This window comes from Stegostoma tigrinum, chromosome 50 (genome assembly GCF_030684315.1).
Source record: "Stegostoma tigrinum isolate sSteTig4 chromosome 50, sSteTig4.hap1, whole genome shotgun sequence".
NCBI classification, from domain to species: Eukaryota; Metazoa; Chordata; class Chondrichthyes; order Orectolobiformes; family Stegostomatidae; genus Stegostoma; species Stegostoma tigrinum.
The window spans coordinates 637,656-658,150 of record NC_081403.1 but is presented as its reverse complement, the minus strand read 5'-3'; the positions used below and the strand labels follow the sequence as shown (position 1 = coordinate 658,150).

Sequence of the window (20,495 nt, the reverse complement as noted above, 5' to 3'; positions counted from 1 at the left end):
GTGTCTGTGTGTGTGTGTGTGTACGTGAGTGAGTGTGTGTGTGTGTGTGTGAGTGTGTGTGTGCATGTGAGTGTGTGTGTGAGTGTGAGTGAGACTGTGTGTGTGCGTGTGAGTGTGTGTGTGCATGTGAGTGTGTGCGTGTGAGTGTGAGAGTGTGTGCGTGTGAGAGTGTGTGAGTGAGAGTGTGTGTGTGAGAGTGTGAGTGTGAGTGAGAGTGTGTGTGTCAGTGTGAGAGTGTGAGTGTGAAAGAGAGTGTGTGTGTGCATGTGAGTGTGTGCGTGTGAGTGTGAGAGTGTGTGAGTGTGTGAGTGTGTGAGAGTGTGAGTGTGAGAGAGTGTGAGTGTGAGAGAGTGTGCGTGTGAGTGTGTGTGAGTGTGTGTGTGAGTGAGTGTGTGTGTGTGTGAGTGTGAGATTGTGTGAGTGTGAGATTGTGTGAGTGTGAGTGTGAGTGAGTGTGAGAGTGTGTGTGTGAGTGTGTGTGTGTGAGTTTGTGTGTGTGAGAGTGTGAGTGTGAGTGAGTGTGTGTGAGAGAGAGTGTGATTGTGAGTGAGAGTGTGATTGTGAGTGAGAGTGTGAGGAGAAACCTCTTCACCCAGACAGCGGTGGATATATGGAACGCTCTGCCCCAGGAGGCAGTGGAGGCCAACTCTCCGGATACTTTCAAGCAAGAGACGGTTGAGCTCTTAAAGAGAGTGGGATCAGGGGCTACGGGGATAAGGCAGGGACAGGGTACTGATTGTGGATGATCAGCCATGATCGTAACGAATGGTGGTGCTGGCTCCAAGGGCCGAATGGCCTACTCCAGCACCTGTAGTCTACCGTAAAGCATAGGCCCGATCTAAACGTTCAAATTGGAGCTCAGTCAACTTTTACACGATTAGGTCAGGACGTTCAAAAGTGAATTTGTGGGAGCAGGGGGGACATTGGCAGCCAATGGCACGGCTGGGAAATGGGATGCCTTCAAGAAAAAAATGAGGTGACGAGAGTTCGTGGTCTTGTTCGGCTGAAGGGCTGGTTGGGGTCGGGAATGCTGGATGCCTAAAGCTGGGCAGGACTTTTTCCGCTCAACGGTGAGGTCCCGGGGAGTGTCGCTGAACAGAGGGCGTTTTGCCAGGGGGTTGGGTGGTTTCTGGGAAGTAGGGGTCGCGGGTAGACAGGGCGGTGAGGAAGGGCTTCGGGGGCGCTTGCTCACTGCGTTGAGAGCAGGGAGTTGGGGAGGGTCATGTCGCGGCTACAGGAAGGATGTCGGGAAAGGGGTTCGGAAAAGGGATGTCGGAGGGTATGAGCTACAGGGAGATCCTGGGGGCTGTTTTCCCCGGAGCGTCGGAGGCTGAGGGGGTGACCCTTACAGAGGTTTATAAAACCATAGGGGGAATAGACAGGGTCTTTTTCCCAGGGTAGGGGATTCCCGAACTAGAGGGGCACAGGTTTAAGGTGAGAGGGGAAAGATTTACAAGGGACCTTTCCTCATGCAGAGGCTGGTGCGTGTATGGAAGGAGCTGCCAGAGGACGTGCTGGGGGCTGGTACAGTTACAGCGTTTAAAAGGCATTGGATGGGGATGTGGATGGGAAGGGTTTAGAGGGACAGGGGACCAAATGCTGGCAAAAGGGACTGGGCTAGTTTAGGATATCGGGGTCAGCATGGATGAGTTGGAGCGAAGGGTCTCCTTCTGTGCTGTACAGCTCTGTGACTCCCTCTCTTTCACTTCCTGGGGGTGAACCTCTCTCTCTTGGGGCTTGGGGGTGAGGCTCTCTTACTCTCGGACCCTGGCGGTCAGATTCTTTCTCTCTCTCTTGGGCCCTGGGGGACAGTCTCTCTCTCTCTCTCTCTCGGGCCCTGGGGGACAGTCTCTCTCCCTCTCGAGCCCTGGGGGACAGTCTCTCTCTCTCGGGCCCTGGGGGACAGTCTCTCTCTCTCTCTCTCTCTCGAGCCCTGGGGGACAGTCTCTCTCTCTCTGGCCCTGGGGGAACAGTCTCTCTCTCTCTCTTGGCCCTGGGGGACAGTCTCTCTCTCTCTCTCTCGGGCCCTGGGGGAGAGTCTCTCTCTCTCTCTCGGGCCCTGGGGGACAGTCTTTCTCTCTCTCTCTGGCCCTGGGGGACAGTCTTTCTCTCTCTCTCTGGCCCTGGGGGACAGTCTTTCTCTCTCTCTCTGGCCCTGGGGGACTGTCTCTCTCGGTCTCGCGGACCCTGGGGGACAGTCTCTCTCTCTCTCTCTCTCTCTCTGGCCCTGGGGGACAGTCTCTCTCGGCCTCGCGGACCCTGGGGGACAGTCTCTCTCGGTCTCGCGGACCCTGGGGGACAGTCTCTCTCGGTCTCGTGGACCCTGGGGGAGTGGGTGCACTGACCGTGTGCGTGTGGCCCAGTTCCAGGCCTGAGGGATGGAGACAGAGTTACACTCTGGCCTGCAGGACTCCGTGCTGACCAGGCCACACGTTAAACTGGTCCAGGATGTGGCGCTCCCAGACTGGGTCGCAGACAACTGGAGCCTCCTGGAGCCTTTCCAAGCGAAGGCCGGGGATCTACTCATCGCAACCTACCCCAAAGCAGGTGAGCGGCGGCGGGGAAGAGGGCCCCAGGGCATGGGTCCGAGCGCAGAGGAAGTGGGCGAGGGCATCAGGGCAGAGGGAGATGGAGAGCGCCCTGGAGCACAGGGAGAGGGAGAGGGAGAGGGCCCTGGGGCGGAGGGAGAGGTCCCTAGTTGGAGAGGGGAGAGGGAGGGGAAGGGTGAAGGGGTTCCAGGGTGGAGGGAGACGGCCCCAGGTTGGTGGCGACAGTGTGGCTGAATAATTGACTTTTTATGTTTGGCATCATTATCTCCACTTTGTGTCTCCCTCTCCTCCCTTCCTCTCTCACTCCCTTTCCCTCCTCCCTCTCCCTCTCCCTCTCTCTCTCCCACACCCCCTCTCTCCCTCCCTCCCTCTCTCTCCCTCCGTCCCTTCCTCTGCAGGGACCACTTGGACACAGGAAATTGTCGATCTCATTAACCACGATGGCGATGAGGAGATGTGTAAACGGGCTGCCGTCCACGATCGCATCCCCTTCCTGGAATTTTTCCCCACTCACTACAACCTTCCAAGCGGTGAGAGTCTCCGTCAGTGTCTCCCCCCGAGCCGCCCACACCCCCCGCGCCACCGTACCCCGGGGAGAGCCAGTGCCCCCACATTACCCCAGGGAGAATCAGTGCCCGCACCCCCTCCCTGCCACCGACGTACCCCGGGGAGAGTCAATGTCCCCCCCGTACCCCGGGCAGAGTCAGTGTCCACCCCCCCCGTACCCTGGGGAGAGTCAGTGTGACCCCCCTGTACCCCGGGGAGAGTGGGACGGGGGAGGATTACAGGTCTGGTCGCCTGGCCCATTGTAACCCTATCTGAGTTTACTGCAGGGCTCGAGCAGATCCAGAAGATGGACTCACCTCGGATGATCAAAACCCACCTGCCTTTCCAACTCATTCCCAAATCCTTCTGGGAGCAGGATTGTAAGGTACGGGACTGAAGGGGGAGACACTGAGGGACGCAGGGAGAGTGCGGGAGACTGGGAGATGGATAGATATTTGGGGGAGAGACACTGAGGGACACAGGGAGAGTGCGGGAGACTGGGAGATGGATAGATATTTGGGGGGGGAGACACTGAGGGACACAGGGAGAGTGCGTGAGACTGGGAGATGGATAGATATTTGGGGGGAGACACTGAGGGACACGGGGAGAGTGCGGGAGACTGGGAGATGGATAGATATTTGGGGGGAGACACTGAGGGACACGGGGAGAGTGTGGGAGACTGGGAGATGGATAGATATTTGTGTGGGGTGGGGGGGGGGGGGGGGGGGGGCGAAGCAGACTCTGAGGGGACTGATAAATACATCTTTCTCCCTGTTTCCAGGCAATTGTAGTCGCTCGAAATGCCAAGGATAACGTGGTCTCCTACTTCCATTTCCATCGGATGGATCAAGTGATGCCTCACCCTGGGACCTGGCAGGAATTCCTCCAAAAATTCATGGACGGGCAACGTGAGAGACATCATCATCTACACTGTCCCCCCTGCCATCAACCACACTCTGGGCAGGGACCCCGCACAGGCTTAGATACAGCGTAAAGCTCCCTCTGCACTATCCCCCATCAAACACACTCTGGGCAGGGACCCCGCATGGGCTTATATACAGCGTAAAGCTCTCACTGCACTGTCCCCCATCAAACACACTCTAGGCAGGGACCCCGCATGGGCTTAGATACAGCGTAAAGCTCCCTTGACACCGTCCCCCATCAAACACACTCTGGACAGCGACAGGACGGGTTTAGTTGCAGCGTAAAGCTCCCTCTGCACTGTCCCCCATCAAACACACTCTGGGTAACGGCAGCACGGGTTTAGTTACAGCATGAAGCTCCCTCTGCACTGTGTTTGACCCAGTGGCCGTGGGTTTCACAGGGGAGCTGGATTGGGATCTGACTGTGCGATTTCGGTGTGTTCTAGTTTCCTGGGGCTCGTGGTACGACCATGCGAAGGGCTGGTGGGCAGCGAAGGAGAACCATCCAATCCTGTTCCTCTTTTATGAAGACATGAAGGAGGTAAAGATGGAGAGAGTGTGGGGAAGAACGAGTGTCGCAGGGTGTGAGAAAGAGAATGGGGGGGCAATCACACTGGGCGAGGCAGAGAGGGACGGAGGGCGAGGCGGAGGGTGAGGGAGAGGTGAGATTGAAGGTGAGGGGGAGTGAGCTCGAGGGGGAGAGAAGGTGTGCTCGAGGTGGAGGGAAGGTGTGCTCGAGGTGGAGGGAGGGCGAGGCGGAGGGGGACGGAGGGCGAGGCGGAGGGGTCGGAGGGTGAGATCAAAGGGGAGGGAGGGTGAGCTTGAGGGGGAGGGAGGGTGAGCTCGAGGTAGAGGGAAGGTGAGATCGAGGAGGAGGGAGGCTGAGCTCGAGGTGGAGGGAAGGTGAGATCGAGGGGGAGGGAGGGTGAGCTCGAGGGGGAAGGAGGGTGAGCTCGAGGGGGAGGGAGGGTGAGCTCGAGGGGGAGGGAGGGTGAGCTCGAGGTGGAGGGAAGGTGAGATCGAGGGGGAGGGAGGGTGAGCTCGAGGAGGAGGGAAGGTGAGCTCGAGGTGGAGGGAGGGCGAGGCGGAGGGGGACGGAGGGCGAGGCGGAGGGGTCGGAGGGTGAGGGAGGGTGAGCTTGAGGTAGAGGGAAGGTGAGATCGAGGAGGAGGGAGGGTGAGCTCGAGGTGGAGGGAAGGTGAGATCGAGGGGGAGGGACGGTGAGCTCGAGGGGGACGGAGGGTGAGCTCGAGGGGGACGGAGGGTGAGCTCGAGGGGGAGGGAAGGTGAGATCGAGGGGGAGGGAAGGTGAGATCGAGGGGGAGGGAGGGTGAGCTTGAGGAGGAGGGAAGGTGTGCTCGAGGGGGACGGAGGGCGAGGCGGAGGGGGGACGGAGGGTGAGATCGAAAGCGAGGGAGGGTGAGATCGGGGAAGAGGGAGGGTGAGCTTGAGGGGGAGGGAAGGTGAACTCTAAGGGGAGGGAGGGTGAGCTCGAGGGGGAGGGAGGGTGAGCTCGAGGGGGATGGAGGGTGAGCTCGAGGGGGGATGGAGGGTGAACTCTAAGGGGAGGGAGGGTGAGATCGAGGGGGAGGGAGGGTGAGCTCGAGGGGGATGGAGGGTGAACTCTAAGGGGAGGGAGGGTGAGATCGAGGGGGAGGGAGGGTGAGCTCGAGGGGGAGGGAGGGTGAACTCTAAGGGGAGGGAGGGTGAGATCGAGGGGGAGGGAGTGCGAGAGGCAAAGTGAGAGGGAGGTAGATATCTCAGGGTCGGGTTGTTCTCTCCCTCTCTCCCTGAGCCTGGATGGTCCCTCTGACTGACCCCTGACAGACCCTCTCCCTGACCTTGGACGGACCATCTCCCTCACCCCGAAGCCTGGGCGGACCCTCTCCCTGATCCCTGACTCTGGATGGACCCTCACCCTGGCCCCTGACGTACTCTCTCTGACCCCTGGCCTTGGACAGGCCCTAATCCCTGACCCCGGAAGACACTCTCCCAGGGGCTTCTCCCTGGACAGACCCTTTCCCTGCCCTTGACCCTGGACGGATCCTCTCTCTGACCCTTGATCCTGGACGGACCCTGTCTCTGACCCTTGATCCTGGACGGACCCTGTCTCTGATCCCTGATCCTGGACGGACCCTCTCTCTGACCCCTAACTGTGTTCGCACCCTCTACCTGATCCCTGAGCCTGGGCGGACCCACTCTCTGATCCCTGATCCTGGACGGACCCTCTCTCTGAACCCTGAGCCCGGGTGGACCCTCTCTCTGACCCCTAACCGTGGACGCACCCTCTACCTGATCCCTGACCCTGGATGGACCCTCCACCTGATCCCTGAGCCTGGATGGACCCTCTCTCTGATCCCCGATCCTGGACAGTCTCTCTCTGATCCCTGAGCCCGGCCGGACCCTCTCTCTGACCCCTGACCACGTACAGACCCTCTCCCTGACCCCGGGGGCTCTAACCCATCTCTCCTTTGCTTCTCCCCACCTAGAACCCCAGGCGGGAGATCCAGAAGGTGGCCCAGTTCATGGGGAAGGTTCTGGAAGACGACATCCTGGAGAAGATTGTCCATCTCTCCTCCTTCCAGGTGATGAAGGATAACCCAATGACCAATTACACCACGTTGCCGAGCAACATCATGAACCAATCCATCTCCAGGTTCATGAGGAAAGGTGTGTTCTCACTCCAGGGGGAAGGGCGGGGGTCAAAGGTCAGAGGGCTGTTGTGGGGCGGGGGGTGGGGCTCATGGAAATCGATCTGTCGGCCACTTGACGTTCAATGGTGTCCCCATCACTGAATCCCCCTCCCCCCAACCATCAACATCCTGGGGGTCCCATTGAGCAGAAACTGACCCGGGACCCCCAGCCCCATATCAACAGGAGCAGGTCAGAGGCTGGGAATCCTGCAGCGAGTAACTCCCGTCCTGACTCACTCCCCGCAAAGTCTGTCCCACCGTCCACAAGGCAGGAGCGGGGAGGGAAGTTTCCCCACTTGACCTGGACACGGGGCAGTTCCGACAGCACTCGAGCAGCTTGACACCCTCCAGGGACAGAGCAGTGCCCCCCCAGTTCGAATGAGACACTGACCTCGCACGCCCCCCCCACCCCCGCAAAACACAGCAATGAGGGGGCGTACTGTCTGCAGCGACTCACCGAGGCTCTCTCTGCGGGATAACAAGGGGGACGTGAGCCTGAAGAAGGACAAGTGGGTGGAGGGGGACAGTTTTCTCGTATCACTTCCCCCTCAACGATATCTCCATCTCTCCCTCCCTCCCCCTGTCTCCCACTATCTCTCCCTCCCTCCTCCTGTCTCCCACTATCTCTCCCTCCCACTGTCTCGCACTATCTCTCCATCTCCCTGTCTCCCACAATCTCTCCATCCCCCTCTCTGGCTCTTTCTCTGTCTCTCACAATCTCTCCCTTTCTGTATCTCCCTCCCTTCCTCCCTCTCCCTGCCACTATCTCCGGGTCCCTCTTCCACCCTCCCGCTTCCTTCCTCCTTCTCTCTGTTGGTCTCTGTTCCCTCTCCCTCCCTCCCCCTGTCTCCCACTACCTCTCTCCACCCCCTCCCTCCCAGGTGAGGTTGGAGACTGGAAGAACCACTTCACAGTGGCTGAGAACGAACATTTTGATGAACATTACGAGAGAGAGATGGCTCTGTGCTCGATAGCGTTTCGCCAGGTCCTGTAATCAGGGCAAGAGACCTCAAACTATCTCTGAATAAAATTCCTAAGAAGACTGAAACGGGAGCTTGATTATTTCATGTCAGCCAGGGCGCTAAGGCAATGCAGCAGCCTGACAAAGGGGTCTTCGCTGTTGCTGGAGCGTGAGGGGGGTGTTGAGGTGGTTGAATACGTCAAGTTTCGAGGAAAGGCCGAGAGAGAGAGAGGGGCAGGTGGAAAGAGACAGAAAGAGAGATGGAGTCTGGGAGAACAAGAGAGCAGAGTGAGGTAGAGGTCACACGAAAAGGAGAGCGTGAGACAGATCGAGTTCATGGAAAGGACACCTCATGAATCGCAGAAGGTGAGCGTGATGGATGGAGTTGTTAGAGGTGACACACTGAGATAGAGGGCTCAAAGTCCACTGCTTTATGAGAAGGTGCGGGCAGCGTGTGTGAGGGAAGAGGGGAGAGACAAGCCCATGGGGCGGTGTAAGGGCTGGAGGGTATGACAGAGACAGAGATGGTTTTAGGGGCTGGGGGAGGGGGTGTAGGGAGTGACAGAACAGGAGGCGGTGTCGGGGGCTGGATGAGTTTATGAAGATGGCGCGGGGGGGTTGGGGGGTGGAAGTGGGTCACCGTGCTGAGGAGGCGTTGATGGTAATAAAAGGAGAGAGACTGAAGATTGCCGCAAGAGGTTACTATGATCAAATTTTACCGAGCACCCTGCTCAATTATAAACCCAAATGACCTTCAGAAAGCCTTAAACCTGACAGGGGAGTGTTGTTGAGTTCACAGCATGAAGCAATTGGCCTGCTCCAGGCTGGATCCATGGAAGTCACGTGCCTGGGTTTATGGCTGTCAGGAGACCTGGGGCCTCTCGATAGTGTTCTGTGGTCCACTGCCGAGCGTCTCCACCCAAAACCCCGTCTCTCCCGATGTTTCTGCGAAACCTGCCCGAGCACACAGTCCGACAGCAGAGGAGTGTTCTAAAGGTTCCCAGGAGAAACTTCATTAAAGATAATCCTCAACATCTCCCAAAATATCAAAAGCTGCCTCTGGAACAGTCCCAGTGACACCGTCCCCCACGGACCCCCAAACCCCTTCCCAGTTCGCTCCTTCTCTACGCTGTCCCCCGCGGACCCCAAACCTTGTCCCCACAGACCCAGTCAAGTTCTCCATGATGAGGGCTCAGCCAATCAACAAACTAGCCAATTCCCAACCCCCCCCCACCCCCAGCCTCCCAAGGTGACCCCCATCAGCTATGAGGCCGCCTATGGACTGAACCAAAATTTATTTAAAAAATATATTACACACACACATCGCCAACAGTTTAAATTACAGCCGCCAGCAGCCACATCGGCAAAGAGATATCTGGAGGAAATGGGAAGCGGGAACGCTCTGTGCTTCCCACCCAACCCCGAGGTGCGGGTCAGTCACTGGGAAGGGGGGCGTGAAGGTCTCCATGAAGGCAGTCTCGCAGCGGGCAAAGGTGGGGGCGCTGGGGAGGGGAACCAGGTGGCGGGTGCTTCTTCAGCCCCAGTTGATGTCGTCCTCTGGCCCACTCTCCAGCACGGCAGTCACCAGCCCGGTGCCGATGGTCCGGTTCCCGTCCCTCAGGGTAAACCGCTGCCCCTTCTCCAGGACCATCGGCTGCCGCAGGGTCAAGGTCAGGGTGGTGTCCTCACCCGGCATCACCAGCTCCTGCGGAAACGGGAGGGAGGGGCGACACAGACCGTCAAACTCTCACATCCTGGGTGGGGGGGGAAAAAAACGAGGGGCTGAACGGCCTCCTCTTCCTCCCTAACAAGCTCGAGGAGGGTCGGGGGGTGGGGGGGGGGGGGGTGTGCAGGGAGAGCAGAATATCATCTTGTTCCTGTGTCACAGACTCAAGGAGGGGGAAAGAGTGGCTGAACGGCCTCCTGTCCCTGTGTGACAGCCTTGAGGTGGGAGGGGAGGGGGCTGAATGGCCTCATGTCTCTGTGTGACAGCCTCGAGGGGTGGGGTGAATGGCCTCCTGTCCCAATGCGACAGCCTCGAGGTTGGGGGGGGGGGGGGGGGAGAATGGCCTCGTGTGGCAGCCTCGAGGTGTGGAGTGGGGATGAATGGCCTCATGTCTCTGTGTGACAGCCTCGGGGTGGGGGGTGGTGACGAATGGCCTCATGTCGCTGTGTGGCAGCCTCAGGGTGGGGACGAATGGCCTCATGTCTCGGTGTGGGGAGGGGCTGAATGGCCTAATGTCTCTGTGTGACAGCCTCGGGGTGGGGGTGAATGGCCTCATGTCTCTGTGTGACAGCCTCGGGGTGGGGGTGAATGGCCTCATGTCTCTGTGTGACAGCCTCGGGGTGGGGGGTGGGGACGAATGGCCTCATGTCGCTGTGTGGCAGCCTCAGGGTGGGGGGTGGGGACGAATGGCCTCATGTCGCTGTGTGGCAGCCTTGGGGTGGGGACGAATGGCCTCATGTCTCGGTGTGGGGAGGGGCTGAATGGCCTCATGTCTCTGTGTTACAGCCTCGGGGTGGGGGGTGGGGACGAATGGCCTCATGTCGCTGTGTGGGAAGGGGCTGAATGGCCTCATGTCTCTGTGTGACAGCCTCGAGGGGTGGGGTGAAAGGCCTCCTGTCCCAATGCGACAGCCTCGAGGTGGGGGGGGGGGGGGGCGGGGTGAATGGCCTCGTGTGACAGCCTCGAGGTGTGGAGTGGGGGTGAATGGCCTCATGTCTCTGTGCGACAGCCTCGGGGTGGGGGAGAATGGCCTCATGTCGCTGTGTGGCAGCCTCGGGGTGGGGGTGAATGGCCTCATGTCTCTGTGTGACAGCCTCGGGGTGGGGGAGGCTGTCACCTTTGCGTGTCGAGATTGCTACCTGCAGGCAGTCCCGGGCAGTGAGAGTGCTGTGGCGGGAGAGAGAGTGAAAGAGGAGAGCCGCGCGACCATCGGCCTTTACCTTCTCCTTTGGGAGCTGCACCCTGCAGGCCATGTCCCAGGTCAGCGAGAACATCACCGGCATAAAGTTTGTCACAAATGGCTTGTGGCGACCTCCTTCCTCTTTGCTCAACACGTAAACCTTGACGCGGGGGCAAGAAACCGAAAGGAATTACTCGTGTACAGCTCACCTGCGGCAGCCCCCCCCCCCCCCCCCCCCCCCCCGCCCTCCGACCGTTCCCATCGAGGGCCGTGCACTGACCCGCGGGACCAGACGCGGCACTCGAGTGGCTAGGGGTGGGTCTCCCTTCCAGACGCTCGGGAACACGTGCCTCCCTCCCCACGCCGGCTCCCGGCCAGACCGGGTAACTTACCTGAGCTTCCACCTTCCGGTGCGGTTTGATGGAGCCCGGCTTGCACAGTATCATCCCGCGCCTCACATCTTCGCGTTTCAGGCCCCGAACCAGGGCCCCAAGGTTGTCCCCGGCTTCTGCCCGCTCCAGGTTCTGGTGGAACATCTCGATGCCTGCAGGACGCGGGGCAGGGGGTAGTTAAAGGCAAAACTGTAATGCTACTCTGTCCCATCTCGGGGGGAGGGGGCACCGAGGGAGCGCCACGCTGTTGGTGGGGGCCGGCGCCGAGGGAAGTGGAAATCAGCGTTCTCACCTGTAACGACTGAGCGTAGGCTCTTGTTGTGCCCAATAAATTCACAGTCATCACCCTTCTTGATGACACCTCGCTCCAGTGTGCCAGTCACCACGGTGCCGCGCCCTGGGATTCGGGACGGGGGGGGGAATGGGGAAGGCAGAACAGAGATACACACAGTCATGAAACCAGAGCCACCATACGCCCCACAGTAAAGCAGGCCCCTTCCCCCGGGGACAGGGGAATGGGCTGGGTGGCACTGACAGCTACCTGGAATGGAATAAATCTGCTCGATGGGCAGCAGGAACGGATGCTGCAGGTCCCGGTCTGGGAGGGGGATGTAGGTGTCCACGGCGTCCAGCAGTTTCATGATGGAATCCCGTCCCATCTCCACATTCAAAAAAACAGGGAAACAGACGTATCAGCGAACCCTCCGGGGACGAGCGGGGCTTCAGATTCCGGCAGGCGGACTGCAAAAATGGGTTTGTTCCTCTCTTGACCAAAGACAGGTAAAAGGGAGGGGGGCGGGGGGGGGGGGGGAGGCAGTGAGCCACCTTCCCTCCTCCATATGGGGCAGGGACACAGTGCAGTTAGTTAGTGAGGAAGTTCCAGTCTTTTGACCCTGAAGGAATGCCTGATGCCATTCCAATTCGGGATGTTGGCGGGGGGAGGGGGGGGGGGGGGGGGAGAGAAGAGAGACTCGGAGGGGGAACTTGGTGTCCCAGATGGGCACAGCCTGGCATTCGTGTGGTGCCAACGTCACTTGTCAGCCCCAGCACGAACGGTGCTGAACACGGTGTAACCATCAGCGAACAACCCCCCGTTTCTGACCTTCTGGTGGAGGGAAGGTCTCGGATGAAGCAGCTGGAGATGGTTGGGCTGAGGACAGTCCCCCCCCCCGGAGGACCTCCTGCCGAGATGTCCTGGAGCAGAGATGACTGCCCCCCCCACGGCCATCTTCCTGTGTGCCAGCATGACTCCAACATCCGGGATAACCTGTACCCCCCCCACCCCGTGATTCCAGCTTTGCTCGGGCTCTGTGGTGCCACACACTCGATACCGAGGGCTGTCACTCTCACCTCACCCTCTGGGGTTCAGCTCTTTTGTCCACGTTCGAACCCGAGGCTGGAATGGGATCAGGAGCTGAGTGGCCCCTGGGGGATCCCAAACTGGGACATCACCGAGCAGGTCGCATCTGAGGGAAGGGCTGATTAATAGCACTATTGGTGGCATGGTGGCACCTTCCACCCACATTCCTCACGATCAGCAGGAGACTGATGGGGCAGTAACCGGCCGGGATTGATTTGTTCTGCTTTCTGCGGACGGGACGTACCTGGGCAATTTTCTGCATTTGTCGGGTAGATGCCAGTGGCGTAACTGCTCTGGAACAGCTCGGCTTACGGGAACGGCTAGTTCTGGAGCACATGTCTCCGGTCCCATTGCCGGGATGTTGTCAGGGCCCGTAGCCTTTGCAGGATCCAACCGTTTCAGGTGGAGTGAATGGAATAGGCTGAAGCCTGGTATCTGTGATGCTTGGGGACCACTGGAACAGGCCGAGATGGATCATCCACTCGCCACTTCTGGCTGAAGATTGCGGCGAATGTTTCAGCCTTATCTTGTGCACTGATTTGCTGGGCTCTCCCATCAGTGACGATGGGGATATTGGTGGGGCCTCCTCCCCCAGTGGGTTACCAACAGCCTACCACCATTCCCCACTGGATGTGGCAGGACTGCAGAGCTTAGATCTGACAAATGAGGAGTGGAAGGGATTTTAACTGGATTCAGCAAGACATTTTCCTGGAGGTTGGGAATCAGACAGGACACAGATCGGAATAAAATTTTAAAAAAAAGGCAGCAAGCCCAGGACAGCTGAGATCATACAAACCTCCAGGGCACACAGGGCTGAGCCCTGGATGATAGGTGTATTCTCTCCGTCGTAGCCAAACTCCGATAACAGCTCTCGCATCTCCAGCTCAACCAGGCCAAGCATTTCCTTATCGTCCACTGCATCCGTTTTGTTTACATATACCACGATGTGTTGCACTCCTATCTGTCAACACAGGAGACGTACATTATCGCAGACTGCGGCGCTGCACCCCCGCGCAGCCCCGACGGCGCTCCCTCCCCCCCCCCGGACAGCGTGCTGAACACACACTGTACCAGGGGAGGGGGAAGGTTTAGTGGACTGCAACACACGGTCCACAGTAAATGTGCTGAGGATGCAGTTTCCAATCCCCCTGCAGAACAAAATGACTGAAAACGTGGGATAAACATCGGAGGTTAAAACAGGCAACCGCTAACCCATCCCTGGCTGTTGGCTCACCAGTGCCCATTAGTGAAGGCAGTCAGTGTTCTCTGCTCAGCCTGGCCCTACAGGTGACTCCTGGCCCACCGTGAACACGCCCAGCAGTGAGGGGACGCGCGCAGCGCTTGCTGGCAACGGCCACGTCCCGTGATGAAACAGTCACCTGTTTGGCCAGCAACAAGTGCTCCCGGGTCTGCGGCATCTGTCCGTCCGTGGCTGCCACGACCAGAATACAGCCATCCAGCTGAGCCGTGCCGGTGATCATGTTCTGTGCGGGATGAGAGAGAGGGAGAGGGTGAGGGAGCCAGCGACAGTCAGAGGGAGAGGGTGAGGCGCAGAGAGACAGAGGGGGAGAGAGTGAGCCAGCGACAGTCAGAGGGAGAGGGTGAGGCGCAGAGAGACAGAGGGGGGAGAGAGTGAGCCAGCGACAGTCAGAGGGAGAGGGTGAGGCGCAGAGAGACAGAGGGTGAGGGAGCCAGCGACAGTCAGAGGGAGAGGGTGAGGCGCAGAGAGACAGAGGGTGAGGGAGCCAGCGACAGTCAGAGGGAGAGGGTGAGGCGCAGAGAGACAGAAGGTGAGGGAGCCAGCGACACACAGAGGGGAAAGGGAGCACTCAAAGCAGCGATAGTCAGAGGGAGAGAGAGAGAGGAGAGAAAGAGCCAGAGACAGACAGATGGGGACAGCGAGAGCCAGCAACAGACAGGAAGGTGGGGGCAGGAGAGAGGGAGACACAGAGTGGGTGGGGTGGTGGTGGGGAAGCGATAGAGTGAGCCAGCAACATGTACAAAGGGGTTGGGGGGAGGGAGGTGCAAGACAGACAGAGCCAGAGCCAGGGAATGAATCAGTGACAGACGGGGACAGCTGGAGAGAGGGAACGTAAAATGGAGATTCGCACTAGGGAAGGGGTGGGAGTGATTTAAAAGACAACCCCGACTTCGGTGCAGCATCATTGCATTCACAGAGTCTCAGCAACAGAATCATGAGGCCATTCAGTCCCCACCCACCTCCTCCAGCCTGTTACAGGGGAACAGAAGGCCATTCAGCCCCTGTGAGGGTGAGGGGTGGGGGGGGAGGAAGAGAGGGGGGAGGCAAGGGTCTGATCCATGAGCTGACCACAATCCTACCCCTCCCCAACGCTCCCAAAATCCTTTCAGAGAACAGGAAGCAATCGAGCTCTCCGATTGGAAACGGGATGATGGATATTGAGAGTTTCCTGGAGAGAGAGTTTCTCCTTGCTCTGCGCAGAGAAGGCCTTCCAATCTCTCTGTGGAAAGGCCAGTAACCCCCGCCGAATCCCTCGGCCCAGACCCCCCGCCCCGTCGAGCCTGAAAATCCCGGAATCTCCGAGTGATCGGATCAGCCCCTGGTCCGTCCTGTGTGCGCACGCAGGAGTCTCGGAGATGACTCGACCCTGGTGGTGGTGGGGGGGAGGTGGGTGGCTCTCTACTCCGCTCCCTCTCCCGAGGACGACAGCTCCTTTCCTGGGGTGTGTGGCGCCGGCACCCTCTCCCAGTCGCTCCTCTGGTCCGCGTGCAGCGTTCGCTTACCTTGACGTAGTCGGCATGCCCCGGGCAGTCGGTGTGAGCGTAGTGTCGGTTCGGCGTGGTGTACTCCACGTGAGACGCGTTGATGGTGATCCCCCGGGCTTTCTCCTCGGGGGCGTTGTCGATGTCCTCGTACTTCTTAAACTTGGCACCTCCGGCCTCAGCTAGAACTGTGGGGGCAGGAAGACAGGCAACACCAGATATCCTGAGCTAATCCAGTTCCATTTGGCCCGTAGATCCTTCCTCTCACCCACATGCCTTTTAAAAGCTGTAACTGGACCAGCCTCCACCGCTTCCTCTGGCAGCTCATTCCATACACGCACCACCCTCCGAGTGAAAAATTTACCCCTTTTAAATCTTTCCCATCTCACCGTAAACCACTGCTCCCGTAGTTTTTGACTCCCCTACCATGGGGGGGGGGGGGAAAATACGATATTCACCCTATCCACGCCCCTCATGATTTTATAAACCTCTAGAAGGGTGACCTCCCAGGCTCTCCCTGTAGCTCAAAGCCTCCAATCTTTTCCAAACCCTTTCAGGCTATAGTAGGGCGACTAGAATTGATGGATCAAGAGTTGTCTCCCTCACACTCAAATTGTGTGCTCGGCAGTCTCTCCCCCATTCTCACCACCTTCTACTGCCTTTTTGCCAGCTCCAACACGGCACTCCTTCCTCAGCATCACAGTCTCTCTCTCTCTCACTCTGCAAGTTATGATCCCATCCTCTCGACATCTCACACACTCTCCCTTTCCTGTTCCCTTTCCATACTTTGGGGGGAGGGGAAGAGGGGAGGAGGAAGGAAATGTGGGCTCAATGGGATCTGATCGTACAATCATACAGCATGGAAACAGGCCCTTAGGCCTGCCCAGTCTGAGATGAACACAATCCCAAACTAAACTAGCGCCACCTGCCTGCTCCTGGCTCATATCCCCTCCAAACCTTTCCTGCCCATGTACTTATCCAAATGTCTTTTAAACATTGTAACTGTACCCACGTCCACCACTTCCTCAGGAAGCTCATTCCACACACGAACCACCCTCCGAGTAAAAACATTGGCTCTTCACATCTTTCTTAAATCTCTCTGCTCTCACCTTAAAAGTACGCCACCGAGTGTTAGATTTCCCCCACCCTAAGACGAAGACAACAACATTAACTGTCTACACCTCTCATTATTCTATAAACCTCTCTAAAGGTTGCCTCTGAACCTTTACTTCATAACTCAAAACCTGGCAACATCCCAGTGTATCTCTCCCAAAGCCCCCGCTCCCGTTCAGTAACACCCGTCCTACAACACGGAACTGGGACACAGAGCTCCAGAAGGGGCCTCGCCAACGTCCCTCTACAACCCCACTGCGATGTTCCCGACCCCTACACTGAAAGCTCTGTGCCATGATGGTGAGCACGCTAAACACCTCCTTCACCGCCCCTCCCCCCCCCCGCCTACCTGTGACACAGACTTCAAATAATGACGTCCCTGAATGGCCTCCCAGGTCTCTCTGTTCTGCAACATTACCATTAATGGTATAAGCCTGTTTGTTTCTCTAAACCTTGCATTTGTCCAAACAGAACTCCATCTGCCCCTCTACTGCCCACTGCCCCAATTGATCGAGATCTTTGTAATTTTAGATAAGCTTCTTCACACCAATTTCGCTCCGGCGGATCCAGCCCCTACCCACTTTCTTGGTCTGTTGGTTCCACTTCCCTCCCCCTCTGTCTCGGTGTGTCGGCTCACCCCGACACACGCCCCTCTCCCTCAGTTCCCCCTCGACACTCTCCCTTTCGCTCCCTCCTCCCCCTGCGCTACCTTTGGTGATGGCTGCAGTCAGTGTGGTTTTCCCATGGTCCACGTGGCCGATGGTGCCGACATTCATGTGAGGCTTCTCTCTCTGGTAGGTCTTCTTGGCCTCAGTGGCGAGATTCCGAGATAGGGCAGGGGCCACCAGGACGCACTGGGGGAGCCGGGTCTGTCAACCAACAGAGACAGAGAGCAAATCCTCAGGGCCTGCACGCAGACAGGCAGAAGGCCCGAATATACCGAGTATAGCTCCCTCTACACTGTTCACACCCACCCCCCAAACACTCCCAAGGACTGGAACAGCAAGGGATTAGATACAGCGTAAAGCTCTCTCTACACTGTGCCACCCTCCCCACCCCATCAAACACTTCCAGGGTCTGGGAGAGAACAGGGTTAGATACAGAGTAAAGCTCCCTCTATACTGTCCCCCACCACAAAAACATTCCCAAGGACTGGGACAGCACGGGGTTAGATACACAGCTCTGGTATCCTGTCAGATTGAGCACTCACCGCTCGAACGGTCAGCAAACTCCGGATACAGCTCTTTGGAACTGGAAAACACGGAGAAAGGTTAACATGGTGATGGGTGCAGCTCAGACCCCAGCGTCCTCCCTCGCCAACAGTCACTCCCTATGCTCAAACTTCACCACCTACATCCCTGAAGCAAAGCCAACCCCCACCGCCAATCCCTGCCTGACAGGTGCTAGAATATTTCCCATCGTTTTCAGCATATTCCTGCTAATTTTACTGACTTCTAATCTGCCTGTAATTTCCCCCTCTGCATTCCTCCATCTCGGCCCCTCTCCCGACCTCTTGCGGAGCTGCCTTCCACTCTGATTGTCCTCCTCAAAGACTTGACCCAACCATCTTTCTTCCCACGCTCTTGTGCGATCTGTAACTGCACGATCCTGTGTCCCGTTCTCACTCTACCCTCACCTTGGGTAGGTTCAAAGAAGTGTTGAATCCCAATAGCGCAGAGACAGGCCGTTCAGCCCATCATGTCAGCATCGACCCTCCAAAGAGCACTGCACTAAGACGTAGTCATTACTATCCCCGTTACCCCGCAATTCCCACGGCCAATCCCACCCTAACCCGCACATCCCTGGGTACTACGGGACAATTTCCCATCGGCCAATCCCACCCTAACCCCCACATCCCTGGGCACTACGGGACAATTTCCCATCGGCCAGTCCCACCCTAACCCGCACATCCCTGGGCACTACGGGACAATTTCCCATCGGCCAATCCCACCCTAACCCCCACATCCCTGGGCACTACGGGACAATTTCCCATCGGCCAGTCCCACCCTAACCCCCACATCCCTGGGCACTACGGGACAATTCCCCATCGGCCAATCCCACCCTAACCCGCACATCCCTGGGCACTACGGGACAATTTCCCATCGGCCAACCCCACCCTAACCCGCACATCCCTGGGCACTACGGGACAATTTCCCATCGGCCAATCCCACCCTAACCCGCACATCCCTGGGCACTACGGGACAATTTCCCATCGGCCAATCCCACCCTAACCCCCACATCCCTAGGCACTACGGGACAATTTCCCATCGGCCAATCCCACCCTAACCCGCACATCCCTGGGCACTACGGGACAATTTCCCATCGGCCAATCCCACCCTAACCCGCACATCCCTGGGCACTACGGGACAATTTCCCATCGGCCAATCCCACCCTAACCCGCACATCCCTGGGCACTACGGGACAATTTCCCATCGGCCAATCCCACCCTAACCCGCACATCCCTGGGCACTACGGGACAATTTCCCATCGGCCAATCCCACCCGAACCCGCACATCCCTGGGCACTACGGGACAATTTCCCATCGGCCAATCCCACCCTAACCCGCACATCCCTGGGCACTACGGGACAATTTCCCATCGGCCAATCCCACCCTAACCCGCACATCCCTGGGCACTACGGGACAATTTCCCATCGGCCAATCCCACCCTAACCCGCACATCCCTGGGCACTACGGGACAATTTCCCATCGGCCAATCCCACCCTAACCCGCACATCCCTGGGCACTACGGGACAATTTCCCACGGCCAATCCCACCCTAACCCGCACATCCCTGGACACTACGGGACAATTTCCCATCGGCCAATCCCACCCTAACCCGCACATCCCTGGGCACTACGGGACAATTTCCCATCGGCCAATCCCACCCTAACCCGCACATCCTGGGGCACTACGGGACAATTTCCCATCGGCCAATCCCACCCTAACCCCCACATCCCTGGGCACTACGGGACAATTTCCCATCGGCCAATGCCACCTTAACCCCCACATCCCTGGGCACTACGGGACAATTTCCCATCGGCCAACCCCACCCTAACCCGCACATCCCTGGGCACTACGGGACAATTTCCCATCGGCCAATCCCACCCTAACCCGCACATCCCTGGGCACTACGGGACAATTTCCCATCGGCCAATCCCACCCTAACCCGCACATCCCTGGGCACTTCGGGACAATTTCCCATCGGCCAACCCCACCCTAACCCGCACATCCCTGGGCACTACGGGACAATTTCCCATCGGCCAATCCCACCCTAACCCGCACATCCCTGGGCACTACGGGACAATTTCCCATCGGCCAATCCCACCCTAACCCGCACATCCCTGGGCACTACGGGACAATTTCCCATCGGCCAATCCCACCCTAACCCCCACATCCCTGGGCACTACGGGACAATTTCCCATTGGCTAATCCCACCCTAACCGCCACATCCCTGTACTTATTCTCTAGAATATAACATCGATTGAGACGCACACCATCTCCCCCCCCCTCCCCCGCCATGATATAATGTATGTCTGAGAGTCAACCTCCACTGCTCACTCTGAGCGCCGCCATCTTGGGTGATTGCGCTCACGCTTCCGGAAGTGACCTCACCCCGTCCCGCCGACCCAACAACGCAACGTCACCGCGCACGCCAGGCAGCGCGCCGTCCATTGGCCCCATTCCTGCCCCGCAGGGACGTCGCCCCGTCCACCGCCGACGTGCCCCGCAACGACGTCGCCCCGCCCTCACCCCCATCGCGCTCTCTAGCTCCTAACGCCCCTCTCTAGTGCCGCTCCGGAGGCGGCCCTCTCCAGCTTGCGTTCTCTGCCTAGTCCGTAATACACATCTAAAGTACAACGTCGGTCTGAGCGTCGTCTCCGTCTCCATCCTATTATCGATCTGACAGCCCACCTGATGCACCCACTCTCAGCGCCGCCATCTTGATGTTCTGGTCGTCTCCGGCAGTCCTGGAAGTGACCTCAAGACGTCGCTCTGTCCGGCCCTTAAGCCAGCGATTGTCCCGTCCGCTGACGTCGCCCCGCAGTGACGTCAGCCTTCTCAGCCAACCTCGCTGGACCTCATCGCACGACGTGCCCCGCAATGACGTTCACCACCGCTTCACCCGGTGTCGCCTTGCCCCTCCAATGGCGTCGCCCATTCCCGCCCAACAACGACTGCGCTCCCTCCCGACGTGCCCCGCAATGACGTTTCTTCCCCCCCCCCAACCTCCGATCTCTTCCTTTGCGGGGGCTCGGCCTCGGATTGTGTGTTGTTGCGGGGGGAGTGGAACTGGCCCCGCCCCTTTCCGC

The 20,495-nt window shown here is 58.5% G+C and overlaps 2 protein-coding genes across 7 annotated transcripts in view; one reads left to right on the top strand and one right to left on the bottom strand.

Moving 5' to 3' along the window:
- The window catches only part of LOC125450361 (sulfotransferase 1C2-like), a 51,894-nt gene extending 44,135 nt beyond the window's left edge, over nucleotides 1–7,759 (top strand). For 4 of the 6 annotated variants that reach the window (XM_059643297.1, XM_059643298.1, XM_059643295.1 and 1 more), the window contains 6 exons: nucleotides 2,948–3,079; nucleotides 3,383–3,480; nucleotides 3,877–4,003; nucleotides 4,465–4,559; nucleotides 6,508–6,688; nucleotides 7,593–7,759. In XM_059643297.1, coding sequence (XP_059499280.1) covers nucleotides 2,948–3,079; nucleotides 3,383–3,480; nucleotides 3,877–4,003; nucleotides 4,465–4,559; nucleotides 6,508–6,688; nucleotides 7,593–7,705 — 746 coding nt within the window. In that variant the 3' untranslated portion in view covers nucleotides 7,706–7,759. Of the gene's footprint in view, nucleotides 1–2,363; nucleotides 2,548–2,947; nucleotides 3,080–3,382; nucleotides 3,481–3,876; nucleotides 4,004–4,464; nucleotides 4,560–6,507; nucleotides 6,689–7,592 lie in introns of all 6 variants that reach the window. The other 2 variants (XM_059643303.1, XM_059643296.1) reach the window with 2 other exon arrangements.
- A 1,191-nt stretch (nucleotides 7,760–8,950) lies between these two features.
- On the bottom strand, nucleotides 8,951–19,806 carry tufm (Tu translation elongation factor, mitochondrial). Its single transcript, XM_059643306.1, has 11 exons — nucleotides 19,731–19,806; nucleotides 17,396–17,436; nucleotides 16,895–17,054; nucleotides 15,094–15,260; nucleotides 13,710–13,814; nucleotides 13,112–13,291; nucleotides 11,512–11,629; nucleotides 11,263–11,367; nucleotides 10,971–11,122; nucleotides 10,619–10,738; nucleotides 8,951–9,377 (listed from the first exon to the last, which is right to left on the bottom strand). Exons 1-11 carry the CDS (start codon nucleotides 19,756–19,758, stop codon nucleotides 9,207–9,209), a joined length of 1,347 nt encoding a protein of 448 aa, XP_059499289.1. The 5' UTR covers nucleotides 19,759–19,806; the 3' UTR covers nucleotides 8,951–9,206.
- Nucleotides 19,807–20,495: the final 689 nt, after the last annotated feature.

Coding starts and splice junctions, on each gene's coding strand:
- tufm (XM_059643306.1), bottom strand. CDS start 19,758: ATGGCGGCGCTCAGAGTGAGCAGTGGAG. Junction 11,630..13,111: donor TGGAGGTTTGTATGATCTCA/GCTGTCCTGGGC, acceptor TTGAATGTGGAG/ATGGGACGGGATTCCATCAT. Junction 11,368..11,511: donor GCAGATTTATTCCATTCCAG/GTAGCTGTCAGT, acceptor CCCGAATCCCAG/GGCGCGGCACCGTGGTGACT.